Genomic DNA, 18,991 nt, shown 5'->3' on the forward strand with positions numbered 1-18,991 from the left:
ATTAATCATGTTAGGCCTGAATCCTCCCCAACCGGGTTTGTTGTTTAGGCCTAAAGCTTTAGCAAAGTATGAGTTTAAATATTGCAAAAACTAAATGTGCAAGATATGTCAAGTCAAACAATATATATATATATATATATATATATATATATATATATATATATATATATATATATATTATAAACTCATGATCAAGTTATATATAGTTGTTTATGAAAGAAAAAAACAGATTTTTGTTACATATAAATAATTTTGTTTCAGTACTGATCCAAAATGTTTCCTTTCAAAATCTTTGATTAAAATATTTAAATTATTTTAATTAGTTCTAATTGATGTGATGAAATTAAATTGAAGCCTGAAAAATAATATTTTAAATTATCTATATGTATACTTCATTCGTTTATAATTTGTTTATAATATAAGTTGATTTTTTTCTTTTTCTATTGAAGAGGAATTTGAAACATAACAATTAAAATAATTCTATTATTCAAATTGTTTATTTATATATCCAAAATAATAACTATTGCAATACAAACTCACATGTACGAAGACTTTTTAATTTATTACTACTTTGTTTTACTTAAAACTTATTCTGTTTTTATGTACCAAGATAAAATATTTAATTAAATCTCCCAACAAATTATAAAATTATATTATAAAATTGTTATAGTAAGAATCCAAAAAATGGAGTATTAAGAGTTATATGGTGTTTAAATAAGGAGACCATGTTATTTTAATATTAAAATAACTAAAAGTATAAATAAAAATTTCATGAGTCTCGTTACTTAAAATGCATATATTTTTTCAAAACTTTTCTGAGTCTTCTTTGTTGTAATACTGTTAGATTATTACAAAAAGAGACTTGTTTAGTGGTAGTATGTCAACATTCAAATTTTTCAATGTTAATTAATTTTGCAACGTTTTTTATTTATTTTATTATTTTATTCTTTTCTAGCTCTACAAACAAAACTTCTTCCCTCATTCCAAAACATCCCAAAGTAGTCTTCTCTCATTCTCTTTTCTTCTTTTCCTCTTCTAAAATTAATTTGGGTTTATTTTTATACTTTTTTTAGAGATCATTGCTAGTTCTAAGATCCTCAGAGAAATTCTAAGAAGTTCTTGTTGGATCCTGGGGGACTTACGCTGCGGATAAGTCCTTAAAGACATACACGCCTCAAGAAATTTTGCGGTTTGAGTTTTTGTCAACATTTTTACTACATTCTTTACCTTCTTTCTTCGAGTTCTAACCACTAAGTCATTTGTTTGAAGGTCAAAAAGTGTCTAAGTGATCACGACATCAAGATGTTCATTTCCACCCGAACAATTTTCTCAAAAGAGTAAGTTAATTTTTTCTCTTTTCTTAGTTGTACGTTTCTTCCATACATGGTTGCATGTGTCTTCCTATCTTTCTAGTAGGTTCCTTGTTGATCAGTGGTTCTAACTGCATAACCTGATCATGGTTTTGTGGTATGTAGGTGTGGATAGAGTTCTCGAAGCCGAGAAAGTTATTTTTTGTCTTAAAATTGTTTGATTTTCCAACAAGTAAGGGAAGCTAACTACTGTTGTTTCATGTTGATAATGTTTAGATCAATTGTGTTGCATATTTGATTTGGTTTGAAATTGATGAATTAATATATGAAATTGTTGAATTTGAGCTTACTAAAGTTCCTTTGTTTTGTAGACTGATTTCATGAAATTGCTGTGAATATATGTTGGTTGATATTGGAAGAGTCTTATTGTGAGTGCTTGTTAAATATTGTGTGTTTGATCACTTGAGTTGATGTATTGGAGACTATAATTGGTTGGATTTTTGTTGTCCAGTCTTGATGTAGTGAGAAATGAAAGTTTTGGTTGGTTTTGGGTTTTGACGTTGAATTTGTAGATGAGTTAGTTTGAGAAAGAACTTGAGGTTTGGAGTTTTTGTGCCAATTAAGACCTATTTAGCCTTTTAGTTCAATGTGAGTTATAAACATGTTTTTGAATCATTTCTAGTGTCAAAAGTATCAATTTGGTCATTTGGATAGGCTTTAAGGACATATAGATCAACTTTAAAAGTTACTGTCATCTGGTATAGCGTTGAATAGCCTTGTATGATGCTGAGCGCAACAAAAACCCGAGAATCATTAGGCTTCAGGACGTTGAGCGCCACCCTGGGTGTTAAGCACCACAAATTCAATGAGCTCTTTAACTTTTGGACACTGAGCAGTAGACTAGGGCTCTAAGCGCCACTTCTATGTTTCAAGTATGGACTTTTTATTTTTGCTTAATTTGTTGGGCGAGTGACTTGCTCACTAGGCGACGGTTTAGTAGAAGGCATTTGTTTTGGGTTTTCCCTTTAAGCTTTTTTACACTTTAAAAGGTTGTTTTTGGTTTAGACTGTTTTACACAAATTGATTAAATAAGGGTGGATATTATATATGTTGATGATTAATGAATATAGGGTGAATGATGTTATTTCAAGTATGATATGAATGTGATAATGAATTCTGGTTGTTGGTGTTTGACGTAATTGAGTGGACCTCGTGGTGAGACTTCATGGTGACATTCATTAGTTAATTGTTTAGGGTAATTTCATAGATCCCATAAGTATATTTTGTGGTGGCATTCAATAGTGTGATGTCTTGATGTAAGGACTTAGTATTGAAAATTATCTTGACATTTTAATAATTATTCTATCTCAAGTAATGAAAGGGATTATGTGATAAGGAGTAGTAAAATATGCTAATATATGATTTTGATTCTTTTAACATAGGTGGTAGACAAACTATCCATATGGCTTGGGTGGGCAAGCAGAAACACTACTACAGATGAAAAACTTGTCACATTAATACACATATCTAGATGAATATAGGATAACAGTGTTTTAGTGGAGGCAACAAGTACATAAATGTATAGATAGTAAGACAAGTTCTTTGCTATTTGAAGCTTTTGGAAACCTATCTTAAAACCATTATGTATAGGCAATCTTAGTTTTGGAATTTTAGTACTGTATACATAAAATATGATGTCATGGTTTATTTTGAGTGTCTTAAAAGTTAATTGTTCTGGTTATTAAACATGTAATGCTCCATTAAAGTGTTAAAACTATTAAAATCAGATATTATTGTTTCATTTAAATTTTAATTCATTATTTTGATTGATTTTGTTATCACATTGTTCGATACAATTACATAACAAAACGCATTTAATTAAAAAGTAATAAAGTATTATTATTTAATTTTACAAAAAATAAAATACTTATATTAAATTTTAATTATATGTATAAACTTAAATTCATATAATAAATATATTTTATTTATTTTTAAAACTCCCAAGATAAAAGTACTAGTTTTTATAAGAGTTAGCTTAAATTCATATAATAAATATATTTTATTTACTTTTAAAACTCCAAGATAAAAGTACTAGCTAGTTTTTTACAAGAGGTAGCCTAACAAGGATACAAACAGAACGGAAAACAAGTATCACAATATTTTAGCTTTCGGAAGAATCACAATCCATCAACAGTAAAACTAAACCATCACAAAAGAGAGCAATGGTTCAAATAGTCCTTCAATATTTATGACCTAATCCTCATCCTCGTCGCTTCCATAATTTTGACACAAAGATTGTAGTCCAGTATTTGTTTTAATATCTTTTTTCTCCTGTTCTGGTTCTGTAGGACTTTTAACATCCGATTTCTTGATGACAGAAATTTTCACCAAAGAATTAAGTTTTCCACCATTGCGTTCGTTTTCTACAAATAACCAAAACATGTTAACTTTGCATTCCTATAGATAGTATTGTTAAACAAAAGAAAAATATTAAACGTAACCAATTAAACATGACTAAAAATAAAACGATGCAGGTGTGAATGGTGCATAGCCTTTCCATTTTCTGCAAATCATACTAGTGTTACGAACCTGGCTCTATAAATATTAGACGAAGATCAGAATTGTCCAAAGCTTAAGGTTTTCTTTTTGATAGGGTAAAGGATAGAGGGAAATAACTTCCCACTGGTTATTGTGCTAGGGTAGTTATGTTCAGTTTATTATAAATATGTTTTATCTTTACATTTCTATGATGCAGAACATATTTTACAGAGTAAATGAATATTATGATATCTCCTTACAGATAGTAATGACTCAATGAGCGATAACATTTCAATGCATTGGTGAATTTCGATGCATCTATCTAGTTGATAAACACGTGAAAAGTACATACCTTGTTTGCCATAATCATCCAAAGTAGCTTTTGTCAGAGAGTCGGTTGGTTTGCTTGGATGATCTTCAGACATCTTTTGCTTCTGCACACATATACATCACAAACACACTCAAAGAGTTGTTTTTGTACAAGATTTGATGCTTTAGATGAATAAAAGATGATAAATTTGTAAATTTAGAAAAATTTCACCAATAAATTTCTCAGAAAATTTTATGAACTTCACATGTATAATATATCTCTCATATTTCAATTCTAAAAAGTCCACACTCAAAAGGAAAATAAAAATAGAACACTTCCTTTATTTTTTTTATCTAAGCAATAATTTATTTTAAGAGAGAAAAATATTAAATGGTAAAAGGAAAAAAAAAAATAAAGATCAAGATACAAGCAACAAAGCCTGCCAATATCCATCTGTAAATCTAAGAAACCCCATAACCTTAAGTAATTCCAAATTCTGACTGCCTCCAAAAAAAAACAAGAAATAAATGTATTCAAGCAGCCATTATGATCCTGTAGACACTTCTACAATTTTTTGTTTCTTTCCTTATAAAAAAAGGGCTTCTTTTTCCAACAACATTTACCATTCCCCAGGTCATCTGTGCCCTACTATTAAAATCGAAAGGTTAACAGAACCTAAAAAGAAATTTTCATTGATCCTGCCTGCCATACAAAATTTACGAATGAATAGTGAAATCAAACTCAGAACAGCTGGTTTAAAGAAATTGAACTGAGAAATGACTCAGAACAGTAATTACTGAAAACCAGGGATATCATAGTTCAAGAGCAATGAGGTTGAAGGTTGAGTATTGAATTTCAATAGTTAAGAACAGAGTGTGATGAAAACATAATTGAGTTGGTGTATAATGATGATGATAATTTATTTTGCCAACAAGACAACAAAAAAAATACATTACTGTAAGCACACACATACCTTCATATTATAACTTGTTTCGCCATGTCCATGAGAAATAGCATCTAATTGCTCTTCGGCTTCAATATCTTCATCACGAATTCTTTTAACATAACCTCCTGAATTCTGGTAAATATAGTATACAGCAAAAACCAGGATTAAAAACACAGGAGATAAAAGTAACTAGAAGGAGGAGAACTAAAACTGCAGGATAGTAATACTTACATGGAAGACAACCGATTTTATCATTGCTTCATCTTCTTCTTCCAGCCTCTTCTCCTGAAATCATTATAAATGAATTTGAATTATTGAGAAAGATGATAATTAAAGAATGCTTAAAAATTGCGTATCATGTTTATGTCATAGCCAAATATTAGAATAAGAAATAATGGACAATCAATGTTTAGACGGGTTATCTTGCAATAGTATAAGTTCAGAGTAAGGCATCATGGGATCATTGGAGTTGCAACCAAGGTTGTCGCAAGAGAATAACAAGAATATACCGAACAGCAAACCCAAAAATTGGTTTTGTGAGCATCAAACCAGAAAGATGACCCAAGTCATGACAGACTCCAAATATACTTCCATTCTTTTGTCACTTTATATAAGTATTTTTCGTTCCATTTTATATCTGACTTTAGAAAAATAGTTAGGCATTAATATATTTTTTTTAAAATTATACATTCTTATTAAGAAGTGAAAAAGAAAATAATAGATACTAAAATACTGAGTTTCAACTAGTAATATACAATAACAGTTATTTTTTTTACAGTCAAGGATGGCTAAAAAATGGACTATGGAGAGAACTACGGTGAGAGAAATCATTATATAATCAAATCACGGTCTCTGGCCTAAATTTTCTACTTTTACCAATACTTTATTATATCAAAGAATGACTACCAATAAATTACATTTCAAACCAATAATAATTAATCTTTGCTTCAAAAAGAAAAATTTCTCAAATAATTACATGACAAGTTTTCTCATACCTTATCAGCTGCTGTACGCTGCAGAGCCTCCAACATTTCATCAACAGAAACAGTTGCATGCCTAGACTGAAATGAAAGAGTCATGTTAGCAACTACTTACCACAAACAGACCTTATGTCCACGCACAAATGTAATTATTAATTAAACAATGGTGTGAAATGTCATTCCTTTACAGAGAAATGAAGCATATTCCACAATTATAATGCTCGCATCCCCATTGAATCATTTATGAGCAAGCTTCAAATCCAATTTTATCATTATATATATATATATATATATATATATATATATATATATTCAGTCACAACAGTGATTACCTTCATTGACTTCATCTCATCCAATGCAGCTAGGATGTCCATCTCCCTTTTAGAATCCAAGGTTCTATTTTCCAATGATTTCATAGCATCTCCCATCTCTTCAGCATCCCTCTTCTGTTTCATTTTATCAGCTTCTTCGTCTTCTGCACGCCAAGGTTCAAAATTTCTGGTTGCACCGGATTCAACAATATAATCTGAATTTTGCGGATCAGTCTTCATGGTAACTTCAGCTGAACATTTGGTGCATTTGAAATAGAATCTGAATATTTGAATTCCAAGATACGTCTGCACAAAAAATTCAAAGACAACGTCATTGATCAAATCACTCATGAAGCAAGAAGCAAATTTGAAGCCAACCAATATGTTAAACAGCAACACACAATCAATCATAAGGTTGAAGGAATCCAATACAAAATCCAAAAGATAATCAATCATAAGATTGAAGGAATCCAAAAGATAAACACAAGCGACATCTCCTTTAAGAATGTATATAGAATTACACGGGAAAAAAACAAAATAAAATAAAGATTGAAAAGTTAGTGAACTTTTAAATAACCACACCTCGCCAATGACATCTTCTTTTCTGGAATTGAACTTGGTGCCTTTGTAGATGTAGTTGCCACAAGTATTACATCGAATGCTCATGGGAAGCATCATGCGAACCTTAATCTGCTGGTTCTTAGGCCTTCTGGCTCTGGGAAGCTTGGAGGGATCAAAGTCCGGAGGGTAATACTTGTTTAAAACCTTCCTCTCTCCCATCTTTCTAAAAAAATGGAAGGAAAACCAGGAGATGAGACGCTACCCAAGCACGACGGCGAGGCACGGAGATGGCAGGGCGAGGTGAAGCACGGCGAAGCCGGCGATGCGACGCTAGGCACGGCGAGAACGCGATGAGGGAGAAAATACGGTGGTAGAGAAGAAGAAACACGAAAGAAAATAGAGATACTCGATTGGATTTTAGGTCTTGGGGGGGTTTTAATTTAGGTTTTTGAGGTTTTGAATAATTTATTCATTAATGATAATTACTCTAATAATATTTTAATAATACTATTATTATAATCAAATTCTTAATCTTATTTCGTCCACTTTTGTTGCATTGTACTCATACAAACAAAATATATATATATATATATATATATATCAATATGGCAGTTTAGTGGATTGTATTAATTAATAGAAAAAAAATTTCTTTAACATCATATATTTGACAATAATTTGACAATGACACTTATCCTTTTATCATTTGTTGTTTTAAATGATTCTGTGAACAAATTTTATTTTCTTTTTAATTTCGAAAATCATGCCTCATCCATTTTAAAAATCAGATTTAAAAAAAAAAAATTATTTAAAATGGCCTTAACACGTGACATTGTCAAATTTTTGTCAGAATAATGTTGTTAAAATATCGTGATGCTAATTAATAACATGCCATAATATCATTAATTATTAATTCCATAATTTAATTAATATCACCAAATGTTATTGTATATCAGTTAAATATATTTAACAAATGATAATTTTTTAAAACTTCTTTTCATACGATATATATTATACTATCAGTTATTTATAAATGAAGGGAGCGAAAAATAAATTTGCAAAAGATATGCTATTTTTTTTAATTGTTTTCATCTTCACAATTGTTTGTCTAATAATTATTACGTTTCAATGTCATTTTATAAAGTCAAATTATAAAAAATAGTACTCATTTATCCCTCAACATACATATTTAATTTTATCCATTTAAATATTAATGTTAATAAAACTTAAATATAGAATAATAATTCTGTTTAAATAAACTCTTTATTAAGATTATATGTGCTATTTTTGAAATTTCCATTAGACAAACAAATTATGTGAGATAATAACAATATACAGATTCAAAATCATAATTTATTTATTTATTTATTTAAGATAAGACTCTTATAACTCATAATTAAATTTTAAATATTATTGTTAATAAACCTTAAATATATAATATTGCTAAATAAACTCTTCTATTAATATTTATATGTTTGATTGTAGACTCTAAGTTAAAATTTTCACAACATGATATATTTTAAAAATCCAACAAAGATGAAATATAAACAAACTATATATGAGATAATGATACCATCACTCATTAAAAATAATAAAACTCGTTATTTATAAATTTTTATATATACTTAATAAAAATCATAAAGCTCGTTATTTATAAATTTTTATACTCAGATTCTTATCTATCTATTTAATATACTATGTTTTTTAATCTGATAGAAAATCACATTTTATATTTTGTTATAAAAAAACAGTTTTATAGTTCCTTCAATAAATATAATAATATTTCTAAAAAAAAAGATAAAAACTATTTCTTCTTGAATTTTACCAAAACATTTCAATTTAAAACTTATATTTGAAATTTGAAAATAAAAGATTTGCCTGAAAATGCCCTTGCCCCAAAATCATTTTATATTTTTAAGAATCACATCTCTTAAGATGTTATTTAGTCAACGTACTGCAAATATTTTTATTTTATTAAAAAGATAAAACTTATATTAAAACTATAAGTACGAAAGAAATATCCACTTATTACAATTTGAAATACTATTATATAAGGAAATAGATCTCATTATAATTATTTTTAATATCATATTTTAATCACATAATTATATTTTAATAAAATAGGTAATTAAATAACCTCTTTTATTGGGACATAATTATATAATTTTGTTAATTAAATATGATTATAACATACAATTTTTAATATGATCTTTATATATTGTTTTAAAATATAAAAATAATTTAGACTGTATCATTTACAACATTAATAAATAAAATCTCTTTTTTTATCTTTATAAATTCTTAGTAGTTTGCTTTTTAAAATAACCTTTTAAAACCAAATAACCATTTATAATAAAAAAAATTACCTATAAAATATAAAAAAAAATGTTTAGAATAAAATTTTAGAAATTATTTATATCTATTTTTATAATTAATATTTTTATAATTTTATATTAGATATATACACATTTTGTTATTGATTTTATTCTTATTGATATAAGTCATTTTATTAATGTATTATTTGAATTTCATAGTTATTTTCTAAGATTTAATTAACTATCTACAGTAATAATAAAATTACTAAAATTTATTTTATATTTATTCTCTTAATAACAATGATATAAACAAAAATTTAACTTCTTTGTTATCGTAAAAAAAAAGTTGATATATGTGTTTTTCATGGTTTAGCTGAAATAAAAAATGTCTTCAATGTGTTTTTTTTTTGTCAATAATGTATGTTAGTTTTCTTTGTTTCTATCTTTATTGTTGAATCAGACAAATTATTTTGTAGATAGAATGATCATTTGAGTTTTAAGTAGTGATATTGATTACAGAAAATAAAAGTTTTTAGATCGAAAAACATTTGAAATTATATACGAGAAGTGGTAAAATTGTGTAGAAAAATTGTTGATTTTGAGGGACTGTAGAGAATTAAAAGTTCAAATTGTTAGTTTATATATGTTTCGTTGAATAATATAATATCATTGTCAAAATAAAATTTCAACAAGTCTTCACCATCAGTTAAAAAACAAATCATAATTTCAATTAATTACAAAATAAAAACTTCTAATAAAATTGTTTATTTAAAACAAAATCCCAAATTTCCCAACTTTTCTGATCAACTGGCCTTCCATATGAAACGATCTTCGCAAATAAAATCCACAACTACAACATCTAAGGTGAACTAACAGAAAAAAAAATACCAAATCACCAATATAACATATATGATCAAACCTGTGCATAATAAGACTATTAACAAAAGAGAATTTTTACACTTTTTTTAAATTTTATTCGTTTAATATCTATTTTTTAAATTGAATTAAACATTTATTTTATTTTAATTATACCTTTTTTAATAGCTATTATTTTAATTCAAATAATAAAACTATTTTCTAATTTTATCCTTTTAATAACTAATTTTTTAATTTAAATAATTATTCATGATAAAAAATCAACTAATTATTATTTATAAAATGATTTTCTAATTTACAAATGCTTTTTATTTTAGTTTTAAAATTTTTACTAAAATAAAAAGTAGCATCAGTTTCCACGAGGATTTTATAATCTTTTTGAAAAATTGTTTTCATATTTTAATTTTCGGAAATGAAAGAAAGTGTTTTGAAATTGAGACTTTCTCAGTAGATAAAAAACATATATTAATGAAAAAATAATAAGCTGTTTTTATTCGGGTTGTGCTACCTCAGGTCTCAAGAAATTCCGCGATATGGGGTCCACCCAGAGAAGAAAGAAAGAGAAAAGTTAAAATGAAAATAAAAAATAAAAAATAAAGGGTGTGGCAAATTGTCTTATAAAAATAAAAATTTCTAAACAACCAAAACCTCATTTGGTTTTTTCCTCCTTCTGAAAATTCTGAAACTCATAGCCCTCTTTCTCATCCCTTCAGCACCACACTCTCTCCCACGCTGGTTTTGAACTCAAAATCTCTGCGAACTTGCTCTTGCAATCGCCATTGATAATTTCTGTACGAACCTTCTTGACAATCTCTAAATGTCCTTCTAAAATTTTTCTTACAACTCTGGATGTTTATGTCTGTGTGTTATGCCTGGATTATTAGGTTTGTGCGGTTTGGATGGTTTTTAATCATCGCTTTTGACATGTTTTAAACTCTATAATTGATCATCGACTATGACACACTTTACTTAGTTGAATATGAGTTTGCTTTTGTCATATCTTAATCAAAATGTGTCTATTGCTGTGGTCCGAAGCTCTACTCTAGGTGTGTTTAGTGCTGTCAAATTTGTGGTGATGATAACACGTTTCTTTATTGTTTTTGGTGTTTGATAAACATTTTATTTTCTGCCGCTTTGTTAGCTCCTCATGATCAGTGTGTCTGTGTTTGGATTACTTCAGACCTTCGATTGTCTCAGTTTGTTGTCACCATATTATGCGGCTTGGTGAAAAGGGATTGTCCATGCACGGAAGAAAGGGGAATTGACGTGCTTATGGTGGGAGGGCAGGGTTTTGTTTGCATTGATATTTGTTGAGATATTTTTAGGAACTTTCAAATTTTATTCCCATTGGTTTTAATTCTCTGTATTGGCTGTATCTTAGAGAACGGTGAAGAATGAGATAGGAATCAAGCTATTTGCATATTTTTGCTTTAAAATTCAAAAAATATTTCTTATGTGATTACATGTTATTTTTAACACGGGAATTTATCGTCAAGTTTGTTTTCTGGAAGGTATTAATTCTAGAGGACTAGAACTGGTTGTGAGTATCTACGCCCTTTTCATTGCATATTGCAAATTAGATGGCTTTACTTTGTCTGTTATTGTAAAAAAAGGTGGTAAAACAGGATGTTTCGCTTTAATACAGTCTGCCCAAAGGCATTAGCATTAGAAGGTTGAGTTGTTATCAGATAACATTTATTTGTTACCTTTGGCTTGGCAGCTTATGCATGCACGGTGTGGGTCCATTTCAGTGAAGTGTCAATTTGCAGATTAACATTTACTGAGTGTTGATTTTAAAGCTTAGCAATTTTCAGAAAGGCTGTATTATTCTCAATTTGCATTTCTTAATTATAATGGTGATTTTAGAGGGTGCCTTTGGTAGATCTATATAGAGTTGATGTGCTGTGTCTACACGTATTGTTAGCCATCGTTCATATTACTTTTGGTGATTTATTTTCTCTTCCATTTGTGTTTCTCCTTTCTTACTAATTTATTTTTTATGAATAGTTAATACAAGCACTCAGAAATAGAATAAATATTCAATTCTTAACCTATTAGTAATTAATAATAAAAACCTGTAGTACCGATAGCAAAGGTAGCTACTGGTGCTGATATGAACAGTAAGAGAAAAAAGAAAAAAAATAATTGATAGTGACTAAGAAGAAGAAAATAGATAGTGGCTGAACAAGAAAGAGCTAAACAAAGAAAGGAAAATATATGTGAAAGTGGAAGGAGAAAGACCAACAACTGAGCACAAAAGAAAAAAAAACAAAACAGATCACAAAAATGAAGAAAGAAATCTGTAGTAGTGAACTGAGCAGGTCATCGAAAATGGAGTGGGTCACTGAAGAAAAATAAGATAGCTTGGAGAGTGGTTGTGTGCAGGAGAGGAGAAGAATGAAGGGGTCAATACAAGGTGTGTATAATGCAGTGACCTAAATCTGGTATAGTGCACTATTTGTCACTATTGATAGCCCAGTGAGATACCTTCTTCAAAACTTGGCAATTACTCATTCGTTGTGGATTTACCCTTTTTTAAGTGTGTATTGACCAAAATATGGTTTGCTAATCGATGCTAACAAAGGTTCATATATAGTGCATGTAGGTATTATTATTGTAAAACAATCATATTTTATGCCAATATCTTCAATGACTGATTTTGATTTCTATCTCTTGCCATACCCAATTTTTACGGGAAGAAGGAACATTCTTGCCACTATGTTATACAATATTATCTTGATTAAGGAAGGTGAGGGAGCGACATATCTTTCATCAAGTATGAGTTGCATCTTGTTGTGAATATATTTTCTTCTTTTAGAGTTAAAGTCTAGTTTCATTTCTGTTTTTGGGGAAATGCCATGTGATTCATGGGCATCCTCTTACAGGCATTGACACGTGATATGTTTACCATGCTTTAATGATGTTGCTCTTATGGTCTTAACAAGATTTGCTTAGAATTCAGAGCAATTTCTTGATAATGATCAAGACAATGCCAGTTGTTTACATGTTTCTGTATTTTTTCTATCATGTGGTTAAAGTTTTTTTAATGAATAGATTCTATATTGTGAATTACTTTTTAAATAATTTCCTTTTTTTACTGTCAGGACTGCACTGATCATTTTACTTGGACAAGTGCTATTGTAGCTGGATTTGATGGCGAATTCTGCTGTGATCCTTTTATACAGAGCTATCTTTGTATTTTAGAGTATACTTGTAATTGAAACAGTTTCAGATTTGAAAACATTATCCTGTACACCTGTAAACATTTAATATTTTATTGTTACCATATCAAATTTTATCAACTCTGGTGTTGTGTGGTGCTTGTATTGACCTGATTCTTGCTTTAGTTTCTTTTTGTGTGTTTCCACCACCTCTAAATATATGCTTGAATTCACATGAAATCTTGTAGATATATATTGGTTATACGTGGGAAAAAGTAGAAGAACTGACTTCTTCATCTGAATTGTTGGATACACTTCGTACATAGTGAAGAATGGAGACTTTAGCCCAGCTGGAAGCAATGTGCGAGAGGCTTTATAACTCGCAGGATTCTGTTGAAAGAGCACAAGCGGAAAGCACACTGAAATGCTTTTCCTTGAACAGTGACTACATTTCACAGTGCCAATATGTTCTGGATAATGCATCCTCTCCGTATGCATTGATGTTGGCAAGTTCGAGCTTGTTGAAGCAAGTGACTGAGCAAAGCCTTCCTTTACAGCTCCGGATTGATATTCGTAATATTCTTGCTTGCAGATGATTCTGACTAGGAGTATTTTAGGGGCTGTGAATGTTTGGCTCGGGTCTGGGGGAAAAAAATACATTATTTTTCTAATTCCTAAACAGAATTTACTGAGCGATGTTTCAGCATCATCAATTACATTCTAAGATACTTGTTGACTTAATTTTGCATGTATCGAAGTCTCTTTTCCAAAATTGGCATCAACTTATTTTGTGGATAATTTGACTTTTCTTATTTCTTTTTCGGTTTGTTTTTGGGGAATTTGTGTTCAGTATTTTTGATTACCTTACTGTCAATTTTTCCTCACTGAGGTTGCTCTATTTCCTATTCTCTTTTAACCCAAATTGATCAGATTGCTATTTTTTTGAAGGAAACTACCTCATAAATTATCTGGCAAGCAAAGGACCAGAACTGGAGCCCTTTGTTCTTGGATCCTTGATCCAACTCTTTTGTCGCATTACAAAGTTTGGTTGGCTTGATGATGACAAATTCAGGGAAGTTGTTAAGGAGGCAATGAACTTCTTGAGTCAGGTGACACAATGAATGTTAAAATTTGATATGGAAGTCCATATATTTCCCGTGTGTTTTGTTTTGGCATCCAGTAAAGTGCATCAAGCATTAAAATGTGCGGCTTTGATATGTTAGTTCTTTACTGTGCTTAAGCATTTCGTGACTTTTGATTTTAGATTCTATCCCTCATAAATTAAAGGTCATTTTAAAGTAGTTGTAGGGTCTATGCTTTTTTACCATGCTTAGGTTTCTTGTATTATTCACTGAAAGTGCTTGTTGTCCTTGAGCTTTTTTGGAAGTTGAAATTGCTAGAGTTTTATGTCTTTTCCCTTGGACTTTACACAACTTCTTTGCAAAATGGTAGAAATTATGTATCGGAATTTTGGATTATTTGGAAATCTATGGCAGCAGCCAGTACCAAAAGCCAAGGCTTCAAATTTTGTTTGGTCTTGAATATTTAAGGGGGTTAGTGCTAGTGACATGATATGGATTATGCAAATGTTACAATAAAACGCACTTTCTGGAATTTTTTTTTGCAGACTTATCTTTTGGTCTGTGGTGATATTTGGTCATGGGGTTTCAAAAAATAACCAGCTGCATGTATTGAGTGATGAAGTTTGCGAGTCCATTCAAACACATGCTTGTATATGTCTGTTGAAATATAATGTATTTTCTAATGGGCTTTCTAGAGTGGGTTTTTTAGGAGCTTTCTGATTTTCGTTTTTTTTTTTTTTTTTTTATGTTGATCTACTATCCCTTAAATAGGGTAATATGTGTAATAGGAAGGAGTGAGCAATAATAATAAAATATTTAGTTTCTCTTCCAATTTTAAGTTGGTATCGAGAGCCATTAGGGTTTGCTGTCTGCAGGCGCTGTCTGCAGCCATTTTCTGCTGTCGTTATTCGTTGCCACTGCTGCCGTTATCTGCTGCTGCCACTGTTGTCCGCTGTTCAATGCCGCTGTCCAGCGCCGCTGTCCGCCGCCGCTTCTGCCGTCGCCGCTTCTGCCGCCATCCACCGCCGCTTCTGCCGCCGTCCACCGCCGCTTTTGCCGCCGTCCGCTGCCACTTCCGCCGCCGTCTGCCGTCGCTTCCGCCGCCGTCCTCTGCCGTCGCAACTTTTTCTTTGGTGAAGTCAAGGGTTAGGTGCGCCTCGACGAACGCAACCCATCCCTGGTGGTCGCCGCTTCATTCTTCTCTCGACGCGCCATCACGCGCCGCCTCTTTCCGGCCACTCTTGGGTGCGTGGGCTTCACGTGCCGGAACATCACTGTGCCACTGCCGGTTGTTTCGCCTCAGTCTCCTGAGTGTGTTGTGGTCACCGTTTTCGCTGTTCCGTTGACAGTTGCTCCGATTAGGGTTTCTTCCCACCATCAATTTTTTTCCCTCTTTTGTTTGGCATTATAATGGCTGGTTTTGGAACACCTTCTCTATCTGCTATCCCTACCATTACTTCTGCAAAACTCAATTGGAAAAACTATCTATCTTGGTCTTCTTCTGTGGAGTTATGGTTTCTTGGTCAAGGGTACCATGATCATCTTGAACAAGATATTTCCACCGTACTCGATGAAGAGAAATCTCAATGACAGAAGCTTGATTTTCAATTATGTGCTGTCCTATGGCAATCTATCGAACAAGAGGTCTTAAAATTTTTGGGACCTTACAAAACATGCTCCTCTTTTTGGAAAAAAGCACAGGATATCTTTGCTAATGATGTGCAACATCTCTTTGATGCAACTCAAAGAGTGACTTCCCTCAAACAAACCAATCATGATATGGTTGCTCACATAGAAAAGGCTCGTGCTGCCATAGAAGAATTGAAGAATTTCTTTGTGGGTGATTCTTTAGAAGGCATAAGCAAGAAGCTTGATAAGTTTTACATGGTCTTAATTCTAAGAAGTCTACACGCAAATTTTGATCATGTTTGTGATCAAGTGTTAGCTGGTGATCAAGTTCCATCAATGGACAACCTTGTTACTCGACTCCTTCGGGTACCTTCATTAGTTAAAGACAAAAATTCAATTGATGGTATTGAAACATAAGCTATGGTAACACCACAAGGAAGAGGAGGAGGCAAAAGCAACCGAGGAGGACGTGGTGGTCGTAGTATGCGTCCTCAATGCACATATTGTAAGAGAATAGGCCATACTCGAGAGAAATGTTATTCCTTACATGGATATCCAGACAAAGTTGCTCATGTTTCTACATCTGATGATCTAGAATCCAAAATTTCAAATAATTTTTGAGATACAAGTCTGGAAAATCTTCTAATCCTAACCAATCCTTCTCCATGTCCAATGTGTCAACTGCCTGCATATCTCAATCTGTGGAAGGATACAAACCATGGATCCTTGACTTAGGTGCCTCAGACCATATCTCTGGTAATATTCCTTCATTTTCTTCCATGTCCTCTCAGAAAACCCTGATTTCATTACGATTTCCAATGGATCCAAAGTTGCATCTCAGGGAATTGGCAGAGTTTCCTTATCTCCTTCACTAAATTTAAATTATGTTTTGTATATTCCTCATTGTCCTTACAATTTAATCTCCTTGAGTCAATTGACTCTTTCCTTAAATTGTTTTGTAACCTTTACTGCTAATTCCTTTGTTATATAGGAACATGGTACGGGTCGTCTGATTGGAGAAGGACATGAGTCTCGAGGACTTTATTTCTTAAAACATAGCTCTTCAGTTTCATGTTTTACAACTTCATCTCCAAAACTTTTGCATGATCGTTTGGGCCATCCAAGTTTGTCCAAGTTGAAGATGTTGGTTCTGAGTCTCAAGAACATTCAAGTCTTAGATTGTGAGTCTTGTTAGTTAGGAAAACATGTTAGATCTTCTTATCCTAAAAGGTTTGAGACACGATGTAATTTTCCTTTCTCAACTATTTAACTCTGATATTTGGGGACCAAGTCGTGTTACTTCGTTTGGTTTTAACTATTTTGTAACCTTCATTGAAGAATTCTCTCGATGTACTTGGGTTTATTTAATGGAAGAGAGATCTGAACTTTTGTCCATATTTATGTCCTTTTTTAATGAAATTAGGAACCAATTTGGGAAGACAATTAAAATCCTTCGTAGTGATAATGCTAAAGAATATTTTTCTACAACGTTTTCTTCATTCTTATCTTCCCAAGGAATTTTACATCAGTCAAGATGTCCTCATACTCCACAACAAAATGGTATTGCAGTGAGAAAGAATAGACATCTCATTGAAACTGCACGCTCCCTGATGTTGAATACTAATATTCTTGTGCATCGCTGGGGCGATGCAGTCCTCATTGCCTGTTTTCTAATCAATAGAATGCCTTCTTTCTCTCTTGAGAATAAAATTCCTCATTTTATCATTTTTCCAAACGACACTCTATACCATGTCTCCCCACGTGTATTTGGCTGTACGTGTTTTGTCCATAATGTTTCTTCAGGTCTTGATAAGCTCTCTGCAAAAGCTATTAAGTGTGTCTTGGGGTATTCTCGTCTTCAGAAAGGGTATAAATATTATTCTCCCTCCACCAAGAGATATTATATGTTTGTTGATGTCACATTCTTTGAGGATACACCTTTTTTCTTGTCCTCCGTGGAGGACCGTTCATCTGTTCAACAAATGTTTCCTCTACCATCATGTGATTCCTTGGTTATTTCTGCTTCTGTACCTCCCAACTCAAAATGTGAATGACATTGTTCCTCCACCTCTTCTCACATATCAGCATCGGAGACAATCTCAAACGCAGAACACTGAAGATGCTTGAGACTCATCTCCTCCTCCATCCGCTCCCCAGACCATGGATCTTTCATTCTCCTCGCCTTCTCTTGACTCAGATGATAATTTGCCCATTGCCCTTCGGAAAGGTATTCGCTTTACTCGTAATCCATATCTTGTTTATAATTTTTTGATTTATCATCGTTTGTCTCCTCCTTATTTCTCTTTTGTTTCCTCCTTTTCCTCCCTTAAGATTCCTAAAAATATTCATGAGGCACTTGATCATCCTGCATGGCGACAAGCCATGGTTGATGAAATGTAGGCCCTTGACCACAATGGTACTTAGGACCTTGTCTCTCTTCCTCCTGGTAAGAAGCCTGTTGGTTGTAGATGGGTTTATGCTATTAAAGTTGGTCCTACTGGCAAAATTGATTGTCTAAAAGCTCGTCTAGTAGCTAAGGAATACATTCAAGTTTATGGCGTTGACTATTGTGATACTTTTTCTCATGTGGTTAAAACCAGTACAATTCGTATTTTGCTTGCTTATGGCTGCCATTCGTCAGTGGCCACTTTACCAGTTGGACATGAAAAATGCCTTTCTTCATGGTGATCGAGACGAGGAGATATACATGGAGCAACCTCCTGGGTTTGTTGCTCGTTGCTCAGGGGGAGTCTGAGTTAGTTTGTAAATTACACCGTTCACTCTATGGCTTGAAGCAATCACCTCGAGCAAGAAGCAATTGAAATTTAGGTGGAAGGAATGAAGGCGGAAAAGGTGGCATTGCATCAAGATTCTGTAGCCATGTGCAAAGATCTGCAAGAAATATGAGGATGTTAGACGGGAGAGCCCAAAACCAGGAGGGCCATCAATCGGATGGTAGCTAGGCTTCAGTCAAC

The 18,991-nt window shown here is 31.9% G+C and overlaps 2 protein-coding genes across 6 annotated transcripts in view; one reads left to right on the forward strand and one right to left on the reverse strand.

Moving 5' to 3' along the window:
- Nucleotides 1–3,350: 3,350 nt before the first annotated feature.
- LOC106770983 (coiled-coil domain-containing protein 94 homolog) lies at nt 3,351–7,175 on the reverse strand. Of its 2 annotated transcripts, none has more exons than XM_014656848.2 (7): nt 6,978–7,175; nt 6,417–6,701; nt 6,100–6,165; nt 5,336–5,389; nt 5,132–5,236; nt 4,201–4,282; nt 3,351–3,733 (listed from the first exon to the last, which is right to left on the reverse strand). In XM_014656848.2, the coding sequence occupies exons 1-7, from the start codon at nt 7,173–7,175 to the stop codon at nt 3,564–3,566; spliced, it is 960 nt and encodes a 319-aa protein (XP_014512334.1). In that variant the 3' UTR covers nt 3,351–3,563. The 2 variants fall into 2 exon arrangements, with proteins under 2 accessions (XP_014512334.1, XP_022640723.1); XM_022785002.1 differs by having other exon boundaries at nt 3,719–3,770; nt 4,143–4,282.
- Nucleotides 7,176–10,803: 3,628 nt separating this feature from the next.
- LOC106772278 (exportin-7-B) overlaps nt 10,804–18,991 on the forward strand; it is a 49,292-nt gene continuing 41,104 nt past the window's right edge. For 3 of the 4 annotated variants that reach the window (XM_014658571.2, XM_022784967.1, XM_022784966.1), the window contains exons 1-4: nt 10,804–10,935; nt 13,249–13,357; nt 13,554–13,878; nt 14,254–14,414. In XM_014658571.2, the coding sequence (XP_014514057.1) occupies nt 13,638–13,878; nt 14,254–14,414 (402 nt within the window). In that variant the 5' untranslated portion in view covers nt 10,804–10,935; nt 13,249–13,357; nt 13,554–13,637. The remainder of the gene's footprint in view (nt 10,936–13,248; nt 13,358–13,553; nt 13,879–14,253; nt 14,415–18,991) is intronic. The other variant, XM_022784965.1, reaches the window with a different exon arrangement.

The sequence above is a fragment of the Vigna radiata genome, chromosome 8 (assembly GCF_000741045.1).
Source record: "Vigna radiata var. radiata cultivar VC1973A chromosome 8, Vradiata_ver6, whole genome shotgun sequence".
Taxonomy (NCBI): Eukaryota; Viridiplantae; Streptophyta; class Magnoliopsida; order Fabales; family Fabaceae; genus Vigna; species Vigna radiata.

What these genes read in the sequence shown, in the direction of transcription:
- LOC106770983 (XM_014656848.2), bottom strand. Translation starts at nt 7,175, where the DNA reads ATGGGAGAGAGGAAGGTTTTAAACAAGTATTACCCTCCGGACTTTGAT. An exon ending in ATGAGATGAAGTCAATGAAG is followed by an intron (nt 6,166 to 6,416) that starts GTAATCACTGTT and finishes CTTTCATTTCAG; the next exon opens with TCTAGGCATGCAACTGTTTC. An exon ending in AGCGTACAGCAGCTGATAAG is followed by an intron (nt 5,390 to 6,099) that starts GTATGAGAAAAC and finishes TAATGATTTCAG; the next exon opens with GAGAAGAGGCTGGAAGAAGA.